Source organism: Ahaetulla prasina, chromosome 1 (genome assembly GCF_028640845.1).
Source record: "Ahaetulla prasina isolate Xishuangbanna chromosome 1, ASM2864084v1, whole genome shotgun sequence".
Lineage (NCBI taxonomy): Eukaryota > Metazoa > Chordata > Lepidosauria > Squamata > Colubridae > Ahaetulla > Ahaetulla prasina.
Genome location: NC_080539.1, coordinates 129,425,538 through 129,446,141, shown reverse-complemented (window position 1 = coordinate 129,446,141; position 20,604 = coordinate 129,425,538). Strand labels below are relative to the sequence as shown.

Here is a 20,604-nt window from a genome sequence, read left to right as displayed (position 1 = left end):
TGGATTCGAAATTGTCACACATAAGGCAATTCTTTCCCTTTTTTGTTGGTTTTTTTTTTTACACCTGACAAAGAAGCAATTCTGTGCTGACTACAGAACCCAACTCTGGGTCCACTATAGTCCAAGTCCTGCTTCACATTAAGTCAAATCCCAATATGGCTTAGCATGTTGTGTGAATGTATTCATTACACAATGATTTGTGTACATCCAAGGCAGATTTCTTAGCTGTATCATGTGCAGTTAGTAATACTCATTTCGCCAGCCACTTATTTTCAATTTCCTATGCCCTAAAAAATAGCAGTCTAAATTCTAAGGTGATTCTGGTGAAAGACAAGACAGCATAGTATGATTAAATCCATCATTGTACATTTCCCCCCCCTTATAATTGGTGGTTGTAAATTCACTCGTAAATTCACTGCACTCATGTAGTCCTTATATCTTACTTTTGAGAGTGTCGGAGAAGATGTGCAAGGGTGTGCAACTTGTGCTGCATTTGATCAGGGAGGGTACATTGCAGTGGTGGGTTGCCCCCGGTTGAGACCAGTTCTTCCGAACCGGTAGTAAAACCAGGGATAGGCTTCGCCTACTGACCCCATCATCAGGAAGCTTCTGCACTTCTGCACGTGTGTGAGCGAAGCGAGCTTGCGTGCACGATCCCACTGCAAACCAGTAGTAAAGGTAAGTAGAAGCCACCCCATGACATTGCTCTACACATGTGGCTAACACAGTGTGAATGCAGAGGTACTGTAGATGAAGCATTGGTGGGGGAGATCTACACCAGCAACTACTAGCTTCCTCATTGGCTTTCTAGAGAAGCTGGCATGGAAGGTTGCAAATGATGATCCCATGATTTCAGGGTGCTTAGCAACCTGACGTAAGTGCCATCTTGTAATTTCATGACTGCAAGTAGGCTGGGATGCCGAGAACCTTGATGACTAATTGTAATCACCATTCATTCAGTGCTTTTGTAATCTGAAACTCATGCTGACAAAAATATGATTCAAAGACATAAAAATATGATTCAAATCACATCTATATCACTGGGGCTATCGGACAATTGATTTCCTATGGATACATGCTTACGTTTGATTCTGTAGTTTAATCCTTTGGAAAGAAGCCATAGTGGAAAGAGATATCTGTGTAATATTTTTCACATAGAAATGAAAACCAATATAGGTGTGTAGGATGTAAACTAGAAGAGATCAAATATCGATTTTATACATTCTTATGAAGCACAAGACTTTTCCAGTTTACATACTTAATTGAAGACTCAACTACTAATATCAATTTTTAGATTACCTTGCCCAAAGGGGAACCAGCACCAGACCTAGAAGAATTAAATTAAGAAAATATGATTCAGGAACAGACTTTATTTGCTAGTTGTAAACTCATAGAAAAATCTGGCAGAATGTATAAATATGATTTTAAACAATAGTGATGGCCTATGCAATTGTAAAACAAATGTTTCATTTTAAAAACAGATGGGAAAACATATTAAAAATAGGGACAACTTGTTTCTTTCTAAACCTTTTTTCACTGCTCTTTTTTAAAATGGAAGAAAAGATTTGAAATATTCTTTGATAATTTCACTTTAAATAACATGGTTAAAATGTGAAATTAATTGATCTGTTTGGATATCATGGCAAATCATGATATAAGTGCCTATGAAAATGATAAAAAGATAAAGGAAACTGTTGGTTGTACTTCAGATCAGAAAAAGCTGACTTAAATATGTACTCTGAACCTTAATCTCATCCCTGCTTTTTTCTTAAAAAATATTGCCCTAACTGAAACAGTGAGGCAAGGTCATCACAAGACTTAAATTATTTTGCTTAATTGCAAATGATGATGGTGTCACCAAAAATAAGAGTTACTGTATTCTCAGAATTCACTAGCTTGGTTTTCATTTTTAGTTTTACATTTCGTTACAACTAGAGCTACGTTTTTTAAAAAATAGTCCCTTACATGTACAGATTCATTCCTAGTAACTTCATCAACATGCAGCATTTTTGGCAACAGTACAGAAGGAGTTTGCTGTTGTTGTTTTTTCCAGAATTTGTTTTTTAGTTGTTACTCTTACCTTCCTAATGTTGTAGTCTCTCGTCCAAATATTAATTTAGCTCTTCAGGAAACCTTGGCTAATACTATCTATCTTGATATGGCTATATTTTAAAGTAAATTAATAATTTTGTAGCAATTAGCTGTATAAAAATGTATTTTTCAATTCTGTGAATTGTGTAGTTTTATAATCTTAAAATATTATACATGTAGTACTACATATATTTGTATTCATATCTATACAATATAATTTCATATTTCTGAACTGTCCATCCTCTCTCTCTATATATATAAACCTTGTCCTAAATCCAACTCATAAATTAGAGTCTTATCATTCCAAACAAAATTCAATCAATACTTGTCACCCAAATCTTCAAAAAAAGTTTCTTTAACTTCTTTGATTTTGAATAGTTTATTAAAATGATTGAATGTGGGCTCTTATCACATATTCAAAGCATTATAGGAGATTAATCTTTTTATGGTTTACTGCAAGGAGCTAAATAAAATCAATGAGCTGGTAAACCATGTAACAATTTAGCTAACAGTATGAGTTTACAGTTAATTATCTTCTTAGAACAGAAATTATATTTTCATAAATACTATAAACATGAAAATTACCATTGTGCTTCACAGGCATTTCATTTTCCAGAGTTCCAAAACAGCATGCCAATTACTGGTAAGAAACTAATATTCATAAAATATAAGCTTTCATTAAAGAGACTGATGCAAAATACACACAGGCAGACACATTAGTGTGTTAAGTTACTTACCCATCACTAAATGGCAAAAGATCCATTATGCAAATAAAAGAGAGGGATACAGAAAAACAAGATCAGTTAATGTCAGCCTATTTTAATTTCTTTCAATCACTACTAACATTGGATGATAAAATGCAGACCAAAAACGTCTGCTTAGAGGAACTTTATATGTTAGCTTAAAAAGTGGTTATTTGTAGCATGTATACTCAGGAGGATATTCTGTTGAGTTTTGTTGGCCTTACATTAATTAGGATTACAAACTTGGTTAAACTTAACCGGATGGTATTAGGCTACCTATAATATTCAGACATATTACAATAATTTCTGTGCAACACGAAGGCCAGATCTTGGATTTTGAATTAACATCATGTAATTGATTTTGGAATGTGCAAAAAATGCAGAGATGAAAAGGAAGCAATATCCTGTATTAATTTTATATAATCTCATAAATACATCTAGTTTCTTTAATGTACCAAGTGACAGAGCCAAGTTCCAAGTGCACTTTGTGACTGAAGGAACCCACTGATACAAGCTACAAATTTCTATCTATTTTACTCATTTATAATATCTGTAAATATTTACAGTTGCAATCCTACATGGTCAAATATACCACATGTATTAGCACACATCTTCTCAGTGTTTCTCCATTACAGCTTCTTTCATCAGCTGGAAACATGATGGTTATACCATTTTTGCTGCCCAGGAAAAACCAATAATATACGGTGCTTCATACCAACCGGTAAGCAATAGTCTCACAATACATATATGTACCACCCATTCTGAAAGGAAGACTGGAGACAGTGTGTTCGCGTGAAGAAGTATGTGTATAGATACTACAGAAGCTCTATGTTGCTAATATTCCTTCAATAAGTGGCAAGCAATAAAGCTATCACTAGACAATGAGAAGTTCAGGAACAGAGAGATACATGCGGCTTATTATAATCACCAATTGAGATCCTGTTTTATGTTTACTATATAATGAACGCTCAAAGCTTTTTCTAGCAAGAAGCCAAAAACTTCACCAAGCAATGCTCAAACTGATAAATGGATTCTCTCCCCACAACTTCTTTAGATCAATCTATAAAATATCTTCATACTTGTTCCCAGGTTTCTTTCCTTCCAAAGTATTTAGATGCTGTTCAAGAGTCTCCATAAGACTACTGGGAGCCTAAAAATATAATGAAAAAATACATTTAAACCCAAGGAGCATTAGAAAAAGCAATTGATACAAAGCTCAAGCGGCATTTCCAGAGTCTTTTCTTCTTCTTTGAATCAATTATTTGCATGGATATGCTATTTATTTATTTGTTAGTTTGTTAAATTTATTTGTCATCTATCCCACTTAATGCATAAAACAACTGTGCAAAAGACAACTTCCATGCTACTATAGGTTGTCTCTTATGCGGAAGTACATTTTTTGAAGGAAGAGGTTATTAGTTGGAATACAAACTGAAACCAGAATGGGTTTATATTAAACATTATTAATAGCACCAATGTTAATCTCTACAAAAAATATATGCATGCATGCAAAAATACATATTCAATGAAAAATCTGGCAATTGTTCTCTGTAGAATTAGATCTGTAACACAACAGGGAACTATACACCAAAATGGACATAAAACTTGTGGTCCTCCCCGTAATGTTAACCAAAGCCTACACACTTCCACTTTCTCATGTCTAATAGTATAAAGGAGGGCCATAAGACACAGAACACATTGCATATTAGTGGTTCTGAATCCTGAAGGTTAGTGACCAAAATTCTGTTTCTCATAAAACTTAGTTCATCCTTCAAAGTTTATGTTACTGGTCGGAATATTTCTTAAAAGCAACTCATGTCGTTCTTGAGAATTATTTTTTCAGACCTGCTCAGGGCATGTTTTGATTTTTTTTAAGAATCATAAAATAGGAGTTTTCTAGTCAGCCAACATAAAAACATTTTTTCAAAAAATCCAAACATTAATATTACAATTATGATTAAATTCAATTTAAGTAATCTCTCCCTTAATATTTATAGTACTGTTTTAATCTATTCATGCTCTTGCTGTTATTAAAATGAGAAAAGACTCCAAGTGCAGTAAGAACAAAGGGTATATTTGGCTTTTTCAGATGAAGTAATACCTATATAAACATATTTCCAGTGATCAGAATTTTTTTTCCCCAAGTATAAGGTAAGATACACATTACATTTCATCAAGACGAACAAGTCCATCAATTGTACAGGCCTTAAATGACTCTTCATTTTTATCACTTAGTTTAACAATAACTATGAGTTTTTAAATAGTAGATTAAATTTAAACCATTGAAAACTTAATTGGGCATAACAATATAGAAAGATTGTAGCTAGGATTAAATTAGCAACATAGCTTCTGAACCTGTTTAATTTATAACAAATTACCTTCAAGTTGCAACAGAGCTGGACATACACCACAGATTTAATGCAAATTTTTCTAACCTTATCCAAACTTCAACTTGCAAAGTATACCTTGGAGGAAGACCAGGGTATCATCTAGATTCACAAAAGAAATCCTGGAGTATGGATAAAATTATTTTTTAAAATATGTAAAGATGTGTTGTCCTGCCTCAAGAAAGGTTTCTTAATGTAAGTGTAAACTGCCTTACAGATAGCAATAGGTTCATACTGATTATACTTAATAATCTATTTTCCCTGTGAAAACTTTTTTTATCATTTTTCTCAGGGATATGTAATGAACTGGAATTACAAGCTATAAATCACTGGCTCAAATCACATGATCTCTAATACTAGTTTTTAAGGATTGTGCCAGGGCTTTTCTAGAACCATTACTTATAAAGGCATAATTAAAATAGAATTGTCTGATTAAATCGACATATGTTCAATTTTTCTGTCAACTTTTTGTCCATTATCTGAGATGGTTTCCATGTGCTATATAAATGGCTTTCAAATTCAGAATTGGCAGAAGGTATAATGGCCAACACATCCCTTTTTTCCAAATGTTAAAGAAATATATTTCACATTCTCCTCTATAATGATATGCATTACATATGTTTTCTTTAATATATTGTCATAATGGATCACTGAAAAATCCTGCTCTTCATCATAAGACAGAAAAACAGTCAAGAAGTATAGTCTACTGCCATTTCTGAAAATGTAAGAAGGCACTAATAGGATACTGAATACAAAATCATAAAATGTATCATAATTAGGAAATATGCTTCTTATCTTACCAAAACAGATAATGAAGATTTTATTGTTTCATAATGTGTTGATAAAGCACCTATTTTTTGAACACACACACCTGTTTATTAGTTTAGATAAATAGTTAGAACTTATCTATTTAACAGTAAAATAAATATATAAATTCAAGACAAATTCCTTGTGTGTCCAATCACACTTGGCCAATAAAAATTCTATTCTATTCTAAATGAATATAAATAAAATAATTTAAAAACAAAAGTAGCCTTTATACTACTTCAAAGCATAATCAGAAATCTCCATTCGTTAATCCACAGGAAGTTTGGTGTATGGAATTTATACGAATTGATGAAGCCAAGTATTCCTCAAGTGGATATTGATGCTTGAGGATGTCATGGATACATTCATGTTTTCTCTTGGTAACAATATAGAACTGGTTTGTCACTGCCTCTGTTTATTTGTTTTTTAATTTTCCAATCTAAACTTAATCTAGGATTCTGTGGTGTTCTCCCATCCAAGCACCATTTGGTCTGCCTTGCTTGATTTTTGAGTTCAGCCAAGGTCAGCTAAGTGCTGCCATCTAGCTGGCCATTTTGGAAAATACTTTTGTAATTAAATGATTACACTACGCCTTTATTTAATAAGTCAAATGTTACTTGCAAACAGATAAGGGATCTTTCTGCACTTTTATTTTGCTTTTTGTCTTTTTCCACCATTTTAACTTCCTTTCTCCCTGCTTGTTTACTTTTTACTCATCTTACTGAAATCTAATAAATTACTTTAAAAACAAGAGAGAACATTAATCAAAGCGACTAACTTATTCTGTTCAAATTGAAAGATGTGCAGTTAACTAGGTGGAACAGACTTCAGGGAAAATAAATGATTATTCTATTATTTATTTATTTATTTTTATAACAATAGATCATCAACTGTGCAATATGATTATACATGTATTCAAAAGTCAAGTTATGTTCATGTTTCATTCATTTATACAGAAACCATTTTTAATTCTGAATGTTTCACTATCTGTGGTTATGAAACCTCAGAAAAACTTTTAAGAAACTGCAAACACAGATGGTTTATATTCTAAATCAGGGCTGTCAAACTCACAGCCCGGGGGCTGGATGCATCATGCACTGGCCACACCCACCCTCACTTTAGTGAAGGGGGGAAAGGTTGTGATGCGTCATGTGACGACAATGCGAGTTTGACACCTGTTCTAAATCATGTACAAGGACTTTCAAAACTGCTCATACTACTTAACAGCATGGATATTAAGCTATCCAAAAGAAAGCATAAGACAAAAGTAATTTAAATTAAAGCCAAATGCTTTCAAACTTCAAGTTGTTTTAAACTACTGCTTTAGCTGCCTGCCAACAGGCAAGCATCAAGTCATGGCATTGGCTTTTATGGGTGAAGAGCATTCTACTATGTCCTCAATGGATGATGATGAGGAAGTCTGCAAATTCTCCATTACTGAATATAATACCAACAGCCAGTCTTAAAAAGGCCAGTGTGTTGAATTAAACCCCTGAACAATTCCCTAATGCACTAAAATACTGGAAGATATATAAAATATATAAAACTGGAAAATACAAATATCCTTATTCATGATTAAGGAATTTACAAAATCTCTTGGTTTTAATGTAAACAAGATTACATTTCCAACACTCACTTTCTAACCATGATCGGGCATTATCACGAAAAAGCACAAAAGAAAATTTATAACCAAAGCAAGATAAAATACTTCATGTTCATTTGAAGCTACAATAATCATATATTCTGCCAAAAGAAAAACAGTAAGCAAAAGGGAGAATGGTAGCTGAATTTATTTACTGTACTTCATACAATTTCTAGCACATTACTGGGAAAAACCCAATGATTATTGTTATAGTTGTGCAATGTTAGGTCAGTGTAATTCTACCTACCTGTAATGTGTAATTAGAAATAAATCTGTTTCATTTATATGCAAAATATTAAATTGTTATACTGAGAGGACGCCATCATAAAGCTTGCAAGTATGTCATCCTTATGTTAAATTTCTGCAGAAACTACTTTATTTTTGTTCAGCAACATACTTCATAAGTTTTTTAAATGTTGCTAAAATATATTTGCAATAAATAACATTTTCAAAATCTTAAAGGTAGTTATTAGCCCTCTATATTACCAATGCAATGATAAATAATGATCGCACTCATGTACAAAGTAGAAATATGAATAAAAGTTATCATTTCTTTGTATCAAAGTATTTTACATCTAATAATTTATAAGCAATTAGTTTTATTATGGTAGCCGTAAACCAGGGGTGTCAAACTCCATTTGATTGAAGGCCACATCAGGGTTGTATTTGACCTCGGTGTGTGTGTGTGTGTGTGTGTGTGTGTGTGTGTGTGTGAGTGAGGTGGGCATGGCCAGGGTGAACGTGTCCAGCTTGACATCACTCCTGTTGGGGGCACCTGTGGTAGCCCAAGCGCTCTGCCAGTGAAAACAGGTTCCAGAGCTCCATTTTTGGCTGCCATGGCCTCCTGCAACCCTCTACCAGTGAAAACGGAGCTCCCCGTGGAGCTCGGGAGCCCGTTTTCACTAGCAGAAGCACCATGGGCCGGTCCTTCGCTGTTTCCAGGCCAGCCCTGTGGGTCAGATCTAAGTACCCCATGGGCCGGATCTGGCCCCCGGGCCTTGAGTTTGACACTCCTGCCCTAAACCTATCTCTTCCTTGGAAAGAAAAAAAGTAAGCGATGTTATAGACCAAGTCAAAGCACTGGGTAAAAATCCTAAAGAACTTCCTCTCTCAAGTGTACTATTTGCACTGTCAGACCTTCCAAAGGCGCTTTCTTTCAAAAGGCAACTGGACTTTCTTCTTTTGCTTGAAACCGTTTCGTTTCTCATCCAAGAAGCTTCCTCAGTTCTGAAAGCTTCTTCAGTTCTGGTTTCATAACTGAAGAAGCTTCTTGGATGAAAAGCAAAATGTCTTCAAGCAAAACAAGAAAGCCCATTTGCCTTTTGAAAGAAAGTACCTTTGGGACAACCATGACATGGATGACTGAGAATCTGCATAGACATTGCACTCTCAAGAGTCTGGGAACAAACTGTATCTCTAGAAAGGAGGGAAAAAATCGAAGATTTCTTCATTACATACAATATCTCTAAATACTCTAAAAATGAAAATTTCCTAAATAAATGGCCTAAAATTGGAAATCCTAGTATAGAAACAAACCTATGATCAAAATGGTTGCCATTTTCAGGAAGCATATCTTTAAAATAGTTAACACTTTTAGGTTGCTTACTAAATGAACAGATTTTTTCTGTTACCTTTAACTACTGTCAACCTGAATGCAACTTACTTGCGTGAGATCGGGAATATCGCCTTTATCAATTCCAACTTGCTGTGGATCAAAGAAAGAAAGAAATGAAAATAAAATTGTTTCAAGTTTCACATTTGTGATCACAAACCAAAAAGCAATATAAATCATCAAGCAACAACAGGTGAACTGAATTGTTAAGTGTAACATAGTTAATTATCATCTGACAGAGAGAAACTTCTAGAAGCTTTCAAGACTGAACATAGCCCTTTGAGATAAGCCAGACCAAAAAAACCCAGACATTTTGGGGATTTAACAAATGCAAGTCTGTTGTTGTAGACCAGGGATCTCAAACTCAACATGTCATCACGTGACATATCACAACTTTTCCCCCTTTCGCTAAAACAGGGGTGGGTGTGGCCAGTACATGACACATCCGGCCCGCGAGTTTGACACCCCTGTTGTAGACTTTAGCAATCCAATTTTATTTAAGTTATATTAATCAATCAATCAATTAAACAAATAAGTGTATTTTCAAGTTTCTTTCTGTCCCATCTTATAATAAACAATCCCAAGATTTTTAGTTGTTTTTTAAATACATCTATTAGACTTATTGTACGTCACTCAGAATCATCTTCGAGTTTGGCAGCTTTAACAAATACAACAAAATCTTCAAAATCTAGATGAATTTTTTTTCTTATGCTTGCTTTAATCTCTGGATTGTGTAACAGTGTTAATTCTTTCACACATTCTTCCAAGTACATCTCTATTTATTTATTTATTTTTTACAATTTGAGGCATAGGTCTCTGGGATTTCTTTGTACATACTGTACCATGAAGCATTCAACTGAAAAACCATGCAAACATTGGATGTTGAAAACCAGCCACCTGGTGATTACTTCCCTTAGTTAACTGCCATTTCTTTCCGTTTTAGGAATATTCACTACTAGCTAAATCACAAATCAACACACTGTGTGTAACTGACATTAAATATAATCATTATGTCTACCATTTTCCAGTCTTTTTCACAAAATTCAGTACCTTGAAGAATATTTGCCATATTTACAGCCTATTATACTTTCTATGAATGGTTCACTTACCTCTGCAACTTTAAGAAATTCTGATACTCTTGTCATCCTAGTAAGAAACCGCTTATAAATTTCAAGGGCATCTTTGCACTGTCCTTTCTTCATTTCAAAAAACTTCTCTGGAAGAAATATATTTGACAATCTCAATCTCTAGTATTCTTCATAAGCAGAACATCTGAAGACTTGACATTTCACAATGAAGAATCATCTTCATAAGTGGTATTATTAAAAAGATGGCAGAAAGCCAGATTTGTTTTTTGTCCTATTCCACCCAGCAAACTTCTATGAATGATCCCAATTTCAAGTTTTATTTTATAGTATTCCCTAACCTTAATTCTTTCTTTAAACTGAAATCCCAGGAAAATGTGTTTCTAAGACAAAATCAACAGTAAATTTAAAAAGAAAACCTTAGTTAACAGTGTGTTTGCAACCACTTACTTGGTACACCTTTTTTTTTTCCTGATAGGGGCTATTTATTTGAGTGAAAGAACAAAAACATGAAAAGATGATCTGTGCCAAATAGGAAGTTTGCTTCATTAATACACTGCCAAAAGCGTATGCTGAAGTGCTTATCTAAGCATCACTAAATACAGTATTTGGACTCAGCCAGATGTTTGTAATAAAAAACAAGTCTTCAATCCTTAAAATAGCAAAACAAGACTTTTGCCTTGAATTTGCTACCTGGATTGTTGAGACTTATTCTTCCACAATAATAAAAGCCGTGGTGGCGCAGTGGTTAGAATGCAGTACTGCAGGCTACTTCTGCTGGCGGCCAGCTGCCTGCAATTTGGCAGTTCGAGTCTCACTGGCTCAAGGTTGATTCAGCCTTCCATCCTTCCGAGGTCAGTAAAATGAGGAACCAGATTTTGTGGGGGGGAGTAATATGCTGACTCTGTAAACTTAGAGGGGGCTGTAAAGCTCTGTGTATTTTCTAAAACTAGCTAATAACACCACTTTTTTTGGAGTAGTACCATAAAATTATACATCAATGGAAAAATAATTTAATCAAGAATGTAATGCAATAACTTTTATGAAGGATTTTCTATTAGAATAGCAGTTACAGTATAAAGAAGAAAAGTGAAACACATGGAAAAACGAGATATACAAAAATGTTCACCATGTCAGCTAATAGTTGGGTAACCTTTAGCATGAATTACAGCCTTACAACGTCTTCCCATGGAGCGAAACAAGTCTTTCAGTTCTGCAACTGTTATAATGTGAAACTAAGATTGAATGATTGCTTCTATTAACTGGGTTTTATTGCTGGGTCGCTTCTAACTGACAAGTTTCTTTAGTCAGCTCCACAGATTTTCAGTTGGGTTAAGGTCTGAGCTATTCCCAGGCCATTCCAACAGTGGAATATGATTATCTTGAAACTCCAAAAAAAGTGGTGTTATTAACCATCAAACCTCAAAAATACACTTTTCCCAAAAGGTTTCCACAATTTTGGCCACTACTGTAAGTGCTATTGCTATAATGACGCTGGCAACGGTGCTGGTTCTTACTGCTTAATGCAAGTTGCTTAGCTAAAGTGCTTGAGCATAGAGATGTTCCACACCTGTGATTAGTTAGTCAGTCAGATTACAGTATTTCTGGGGGGAAAAGATTTAGTCTTCTTTTGAAAGAATATGACCAAAAATAATCTGGCTACAATCATAGATCCAGAAAATAATCACATACCTAATAAATTAATGACACCATCATTGTAACAAGCAAAAAGCTTGATGAGATCTTTGAACAAAAGCATAAATGCAGCATTTATGACCCCATTTGTCAGTTCATTTGGATGAACCTGTATAAGAAAAGCCCATGAATTATTATAAACATACAGCATTCAGACTAGTTTTTCTTTCGGCACAATGTAAAACATTAGCAGATATATTTATTGTTGAGATTAAGGAGTCTAAACAGAAGTCTAAACAGAAAGTATGCTTCTGAAGATGCAGTAAATTCAGCAATGCTAAACTACAAGAATGAACAGCTCAGGTTAGGCCGTTAGAAATAATGAAATCTAGATAAACCCAGTAAGAAATTGAATATCAATGCACAACATTTTGAAGTTTGTGTAACATTAATGGTGAAATGATGACACTTGGTTGTGACCTTCAATGAAGCGCAAAAGGGTAATACAATCTTCAGTCTTCAGCCATTTATTTTTTTCCACAGCTTGACAAAATACAATAACTTTCCTTTTACAAGTTAAATGTTTCATGGGTTTTTTTTTAATATTCAAAGTAAGAAGTGTTTTTCTGTAACCATAAAAGTTTAAGGAAAATATAAGCCCATACGTCAAATTCAAGAAGTGCATCTATTTGCCCTTGTAATATTGGCATGCTCTTCAGTAGTTTTTCCGGGGGCATCGTCCTCATTACACCATCAGCTCTGAGGAAACAAAAGCAAACCCAACTGATACATCTTATTGTATAACAAATTCTTTGAGGCAATCTGCAGCCTTTTTAAAAAATATTATATTCAATTCTGGATGAAATAGTCAAATAATCTTATGCTTGTAATATGGTCATCTGAAATTACCATTAATATTGATAGACTACTGGAAATAAAGGAAAAGAAATATTGTATCTAAGTATTTATTATCATCATCAACTAGTAATTGTTAATTTTCAATCAATACTATGTAAATATCATTGTACTGAAACAATATAACATATTAAGGTTTGTAAAAACATAAGAAAAAAAGGAAAATATTAGTCAAATATATTAATGGCAACTCAAATGCCACAAGAGGAGTATTAATCTGATTAATAAATCTAAAAAAATCTGTGGCCAAGCTCTTGGCATATGCCAAAAACTGAAAACATCATTACCGACATTAGCTGGTGGTTAAATATCCCTGTAAGTCTATAGGAAGAATAAACATTATAATAAATATTACTTCAAGACAATATGTACCTTTAAAAGGATTCTTGTGTTAATTCATTTTAAAACAGATAGATAAGGTAATAAGAAAATGTTTATGCAATAGGCAAACCACCCAGTTTTCATTATCTAAATTATTACTTTTTTTTTTGTTTGTTTACATTTATACCCCGCCCTTCTCCGAAGACTCAGGGCGGCTTACAGTGTATAAGGCAATAGTCTCATTCTATTTGTATATTTTTACAAAGTCAACTTATTGCCCCCCCAACAATCTGGGTCCTCATGATACTTATGGGTACTTATGAAGATGGGACTCTTAGCTCTCCCAATTTCAGCTCAATTGTTAAGCCCAACTCATATTTGACCTCTCTTAATGTCTTTGCAATGGATTGGCTCTTGTTTTAGGTAAAAGGCATGTATTTTTCCAGCATTAGAAACTAGAAGCTGGGAATGAGGCTTAAATTTGTTCCTTATTCCCATGAGAAATTGAATTTGGGATGATCCTAGTTTGAAAAAAGCAAGGTAGATCTTTTTAAATCTTCATGGTCAAAAAACATATTAATTTTGTTTGTCATCTTACTAGCAAACATTAGCTTTGTTGGAACAAGAATTTGGATTGTTTTTAAAATAGCAAAACAGCTACTTACTTATCTAAAATATATTTTAACCTTCTGATTTAAAGCATTTTATGAAATCTCTATCAAATTTTAATACTTTAACTTAGCATAATTTAGTTTCAAATGATCCTAAATCTGCAGTTCAATTTTATAGAAAATTGAAGTTTATCATTATCCAAGGTCCCTTCCATCTAATTCTATTCTACAATTCTACAATTAATATTGGTAATTTGCAAGAAAATTGGAATAAAAAGAATGAGTATCTTGTATACCAGATGGGATATTTATCAAAGGGTGGCTCTCCAACTTCAATAGATTTGGAAGTGATATATGACAGAATGCATGTTTTAGATTTGTTTCATGATTGTCCCATTTGACTTATTCGATGTTGGGAACAGTAATAAAGTTCAATATACGAATGCTATTTGAACTATATGCTGAAAAACTAGAATTTGATTTCTGGATTTATTGTGCACCGAGGATAGCCAATATATTGTTTTATTTTAATGGAAGTAACATTAAACCGATTTAAAATCATAAACTGGTATTGACTTATTTTCCATTTATGAATTAACTTTGTATTATTTATAGGGAAAAGCTGACTAGCATTATTCTATGTGGTCAGGATTTAATTTGCTATTTAAAAACTGAGTATGTTCTTCTGTATTTTAGTCCTTTTCTTTCTTCTTTGCATCATGATTTCTTTATCTTTTATATGTTAAAGTAATAGTTTAAAAAATAACATATTGGATATGTAATCTCCGGAGTGTCTAGAGGTATAATCTGCTGCTTGGCAACAGAAATTTCTCCAACATGAAAGACTTTAATAAGTCCCTGTGTTTTGCCTGGGAGCAAGATGGAAAATACTATTTTTTCCCCTATGAAAGTACTGGGACATAGCCATATAAGCCTGGAAGTTAGAAAGGGAGAGAGTCCATCTGACAAGCAAAGGTTTGAGCTTTTGCTACAGCACACTCAATTAAAAGCTGGGAAGCTGCAATGGTAATTGAATTTGAATAGGTAGTAAAAAAGGGAGTAATATTATACCTCATAAAAAACGCTTGAGATTTTTTTTTGTTTTTTTTTTTGTTTACATTTATACCCCGCCCTTCTCCGAAGACTCAGGGCGGCTTACAGTGTATAAGGCAATAGTCTCATTCTATTTGTATATTTTTACAAAGTCAACTTATTGCCCCCCCAACAATCTGGGTCCTCATTTTACCTACCTTATAAAGGATGGAAGGCTGAGTCAACCTTGGGCCGGGCTCGAACCTGCAGTAATTGCAGGCTACTGTGTTCTTAATAACAGGCTTTTACCAGCGTGAGCTAAACCGGCCCTAATTTTGATGTTGGCCTAAACAATAGTTTCAAACAAAAAAGTCTTTAGCCATTTTTAATAGGCCATTAGCATTGGGTAACGCACAAATGTGGTTGCAGAATCTTACATTAGTTAAAAATAAGTCCTGTATGAAATATGGCCACAAATCATAAGGGAATGAACCCTTCAGTGATCTATTCCATACACACTCAGATACTTTCTGATTGCATCAGGAACTATGGTCCAATGTTCTCTATAAGAGCTGGGTGCAAATCTGGCTTGCAGGAGTGCCTGACAAAGATCATCTCTTAAACTAGGCTGATAGTCAAGTTTCCTCAAAGCCAATTTAGCTAGAGACTGTTTCACTGAGACTCTTCCACCAAAGACATGCCCTTAAGTGAGAAAGCAGTCCTATTTGATGAAGAGCAACAAAGATGATTAGGGGACTGGAGGCTAAAACATATGAAGAACGGTTGCAGGAACTGGGTATGTCTAGTTTAATGAAAAGAAAGACTAGGGGAGACATGATAGCAGTGTCCCAATATCTCAGGGGTTGCCACAAAGAAGAGGGAGTCAAATTATTCTCCAAAGCACCTGAGGGTAGAACAAGAAGCAATGGGTGGAAACTAATCAAGGAGAGAAGCAACTTAGAACTAAGAAGAAATTAGAAGAAAGAAATTTCCTGACAGTTAGAACAATTAATCAGTGGAACAACTTGCCTGCAGAAGTTGTGAATGCTCCAACACTGGAAATTTTTAAGAAAATGTTGGATAACCATTTGTCTGAAATGGTGTAGAGTTTCCTGCCTGGGCAGAGGGTTGAACTAGAAGACCTTCCAACTCTTTTATTATTATTATTATAAGATCTGATAACGCATGCATCATTCCCTCACAAGGCAAAAAAGGCACAATGGATGTCTGTCAGTTTATTGCCACAGTTCTACTACTTCCTGATGGGTGTTCTTTAAGCATTACTTTAATGCTCTGATGGCCATTAAAACCCAAGCAGCAACTTAGTTCAAAAGACTAAAAGTTGAGAGGAACAAGATACAAGTACTAGAGGAGGAAGAAATCAAAGATGTTACTACTAAAATCGTCAGGAAAAAAAAATGAGAGGAAGAGAAGGAATTCAGTTTTTAAACAGAACTTGGTGTGAGAGAAGGCAAGAATCCTGGCAAAATGCTGGGCTCTTTAGACCAGTGGTCTCTAACCTTGGCAACTTTAAGCTTGGCAGACTTCAACTCCCAGAATTCCCCAGCCAACTTCAGCTGGGAGTTGAAGTCCGCCAGTCTTAAATTTACCAAGGTTGGAGACCCTTGCTTTAGACATTCTATTGCAGGTGTGTCAAACTCAAGAACCAGGAGCTGGATCCAGCCCATGGGGTGCTTAGATCTGGCCCGCAGGGCTGTCCTGAAAACAGCGAAGGATCAGCCTGTGGTACCTCTGCCTTCCCAAGCTCATTTTGGCTGCAACAGCCTCCTGCAACACTCTGCCAGCGAAAATGGAGCTCGAGAGGGCTACATGTGGCTCTCCCGAGCTCCATTTTCGCTGGCAGAGTGCTTGGGCCACCACAGGCGCCCCGACACAAGTGACGTTGAGCTCGCCATGCCCACTCTGGCCAAACACATCCTGGCCATACATTCCTGCCCTCCCCACCCCGGGGATGTGAAACACATCTCTGATGCGGCTCAATGAAACCAAGTTTGACACCCCTCTTCTATTGGATAAACACACGAAAAAAACCTATGTTATACTTAACAAATGGCAATACTTGCATGCCAGGACCCTTTTTAACACGTTTTCAGTTTGACTCCTTTTTAATGATTAACACGAAAGTAGTAAAAGGAGATTGTTAGAAATAATTACAGCAACATTCAATTTGTTGTATTGAATCGTACAATATAGTAAAGGACACTGTCAGATGTATTTACATCAACATTCAATTTAGGTTAGGTTGGTTTGGGTTGGTTTGGGTTGGTTGGGTTGGGTTGGGTTGGGTAGGATAGGGTAGGATAGGATAGGATAGGATAGGATAGGATAGGATAGGATAGGATAGGATAGGACCGGACCGGACCAGAAAAAATTACAGCAACATTTAATTAATTATATTGCAATGACAATATTGATACTAAATAAGGACAGCTTACCCCTTTTTTACTCTTGCAAAATCAAATGCCATTTGTCTGTATGAAAATGCTTTTTCATTCAAATATCTACTGTAGCGCCTGATAAAAGTTGACATATCGTATCCTAGAAAAAGCAACCGTAACATGGAGAATTTTGACTTATTAATTTATTAGAGTGAGAAAAAATGATAATGTTAATGATGCAAACCTACTGGGTAATTTAGTCATTATTCCAACCACCCTAAAAGTCTAAGTAATAGAGGGCTCACTTGTATAGTAATTGCCTAGCTATTGACACCAAGCCAAGAATCAGTTATTACTAATGTATTAGTATAATATATATAGTTTTTTTATTCTTTCTCAATCAATGAATATTTCCCCAAATCTCTTCTTTAAATACAGCAGGTCACATTAATAAACCCCCAAAGGGAGAGCAGAGAGTATCTTGTAAATTTCAAGATACAATAGTTTTGAATAACAGGCAACACTTGTTTACATTCTGATCTAAAGAACTCTTAAACTAGAAAACAACTGTTGGATCACTGTGTATTGGATGCTGATAAAATAAAGACAAGCTACAGTATATGATTGATAGGACTATGATGAAAGAATGAGAGGACAATTCTCCTATCAATATCCCTATAAAATTTTACTTAGCTCTGCACTGTGTTCATAAAGTTTTGAAGCAGAGAGAGGCTTACGTATTCTATTCTATTATACTTAATAGAATTATGCAGTCTTTGCATTGCCAGGATTTAATTCATAGAATCCTATATGGAGTTGATATTTGTTGATAGCCTTGGGGAAAGAGTACAGTACTAAAATTTCAGGAATCAAAAACAACTTTTCATCTTAGAAGGTTTTCCCTGCTTTTCACTTTTTCTTTGCACTGTTTCTTTTCCAATTAACCTGGCTGTGGTATGTTAAAACCTTTCTGCATTAAGAGAACAAGGCACCTACATTCCTCTTAAGATACTCACATCAACAAACCTCAAGTGACAGCCTGCCAAACCATATTTCAGAGGAATTAACAGATGTAAGGCTGCCTACAGATTTTTTTTTAACAAAACATGTTTACCAGGAATTGGAAACTTACACTAAACTGCCTAGGTCTGACATCATAGCAAAGAATCACTATAACAATGCTTTGCAGAATATTGAGCCTGATATAAGTTCTTTGTTGCTTATTAAACAAAAATGGTCATTCATTATTAAGCATCCAACTTTATCGTTTATTTTTATCTTCATTCAATATCAGATAACCATATCTGGAACAAACACATAAACACATACAAATAAAATTTACTTATATTAATGACACAATCTTTATTAAATTAAAGCCTGCTTTCCAGAATGTAAGTTTTTATTCACACACCCTTCACACTAAGGATTAGTTTTCTCCTTGTTGATTTTCTTAAGAAAAATGCTATTAAAAATAATAATAAAGTGGCATTGTATCACTTCAACTGTGACTTAAAGTAACAATGAGGCAGTATCTCGAAGTGCTTAGAAAGGTTATTTTGGTGTGATCAGAAAAGTACACAGAAATGTAGATTAAGAGCAAAGATAAATTTAACCTTTACTGTTTAAGTCTGTGATATTTGCTTTGATCTAAATATGTAAAACTAGACAACTATGAAAAAAATGTTGTTTCTGCTCGTGTTATTTTCTGTAAATAAGCTACCACATTAAACTTGATAAAGAGAATAGTTTTTTCTTACCATGTGATCCGCTTTTGTCCAAAAAATTGCTGAGATTGAATAGTGTGTTTCTAGATGCCAAATATTGAATAAATCTCTAAGAGGGAGAAAAACAATAAAATGAATTATATCTCTCTTCCTTTTTCATGACAGATCTCTAAACATATTTCATATCTGCTGAAAAAAAAATGAAGTATTTCATTACATAATTAATATCTAATTTGTACATATCTCTAGTTATGTGTGTCAGCTTATATACAATTACCTAGACACAGATGGCTGTTCACAAATCTGAATATGCACTGAATCCTTCCATATTAAAAAAAACAGTTAAGCCATTCATGTTGTAGTTAGACATACCAAGGTTAGAAGTGAATTATTTGAACACATGACAAGTTTTAATCTAAAAATTAACAGACAACTGCATTTTACATACAGTCAGTAAGTACCCCTGGTCATATGTAAAATGCAGTTAACATATTGGTTCTTTGAACAAAACTGACACAACAAGATTACTGCTAACATATACTAAACAACCCATGTCTCGTTGGGTCATCATTTCAAAGTTCGTTACCTAAATAACGAATGGTCAACAGCAGGCAAAAAAGTAGTGGAAGCAAGAGCAATTTCTGACTTCCTGCCAGCTTTCCCATTGACTTTCTTTGTGGAAATTTGGCAGGGAGCACCAGAAATCTCCTTCCCTTCCCTTTCCCGCAGGCAATTTTGAGTAGTTCAGAGAACTGGCCAATACCACCTCTGGCTGGGCCCAGAGTGGAGTGGGAATGGAGATTTTGCAATATCCTTCCCCCATGGGGATTTTGCCGTATCCTTCCCCTGGAGTGGGGTGGGAATGGAGATTTTGCAGTATCCTTCCCCTGCCACGCCTACCAAGCCATGCCCACCAAACCACACCACACCCTGCCCGTAGAACCCGTAGTAAAAAAATTTGAATTTCACCACTGCATGGAACGCTGGGGTAGAATTATCTCCTTCAGTAAGCAGAGTGGATAATTTATTCCCTAACATTTTCATACAGAAAACCCCACATAACCTAAATATTTTATACTGCCTTAACAGTGTATCAGATATGTTTACTACTTGCTATAACTTTTTCTTTTTTTAGAGTCTATGAGACAAACACAGGTTTTCTTAACAATCCCTTCCATTAGCTTTGAGGACTAAAATGCTTACCTCATTGCCATGAACCATTAGATGATGTGTTGTAACTAAGGCTTTGAAGACAACAACCCAACTAGTGTTTGTCGCTCTCTCAAAGAGGGTATCAGCCATTTGTGGAATGTTGACATTCGTCTCATTTGTGGCCTGGATTAGGTCTACAATATTTAGGAAGGAGAGAATAGTAACAGTAAATATAGAGAAGATGATGTACTGGTTAAAGAGAGTATAGTTACAAATTACTGACCAAAATCATTATATGATACAGTAGTAATTTCACTAAAAAAGAAATTTAAGGTTAAAAATAAGTCATTCTTAGAAATTTATATAATACTTAGAAAAACCAATAAAAAATAAAATGGAACACTGTTCCTTATTGGATGGTCTAACATTATTGCTATTGCCAAAATTT

At 34.6% G+C, this 20,604-nt stretch overlaps 1 protein-coding gene across 1 annotated transcript in view; it reads right to left on the bottom strand.

Moving 5' to 3' along the window:
* SNAP91 (synaptosome associated protein 91) overlaps window positions 1–20,604 on the bottom strand; it is a 94,683-nt gene that overhangs the window by 39,142 nt on the left and 34,937 nt on the right. The window contains exons 3-11 of the mRNA XM_058175744.1: window positions 20,208–20,350; window positions 19,038–19,113; window positions 17,338–17,440; window positions 12,668–12,761; window positions 12,060–12,171; window positions 10,392–10,498; window positions 9,334–9,375; window positions 3,914–3,984; window positions 1,300–1,327 (exon numbers count right to left, since the gene is read on the bottom strand). Coding sequence (XP_058031727.1) covers window positions 1,300–1,327; window positions 3,914–3,984; window positions 9,334–9,375; window positions 10,392–10,498; window positions 12,060–12,171; window positions 12,668–12,761; window positions 17,338–17,440; window positions 19,038–19,113; window positions 20,208–20,350 — 776 coding nt within the window. The remainder of the gene's footprint in view (window positions 1–1,299; window positions 1,328–3,913; window positions 3,985–9,333; window positions 9,376–10,391; window positions 10,499–12,059; window positions 12,172–12,667; window positions 12,762–17,337; window positions 17,441–19,037; window positions 19,114–20,207; window positions 20,351–20,604) is intronic.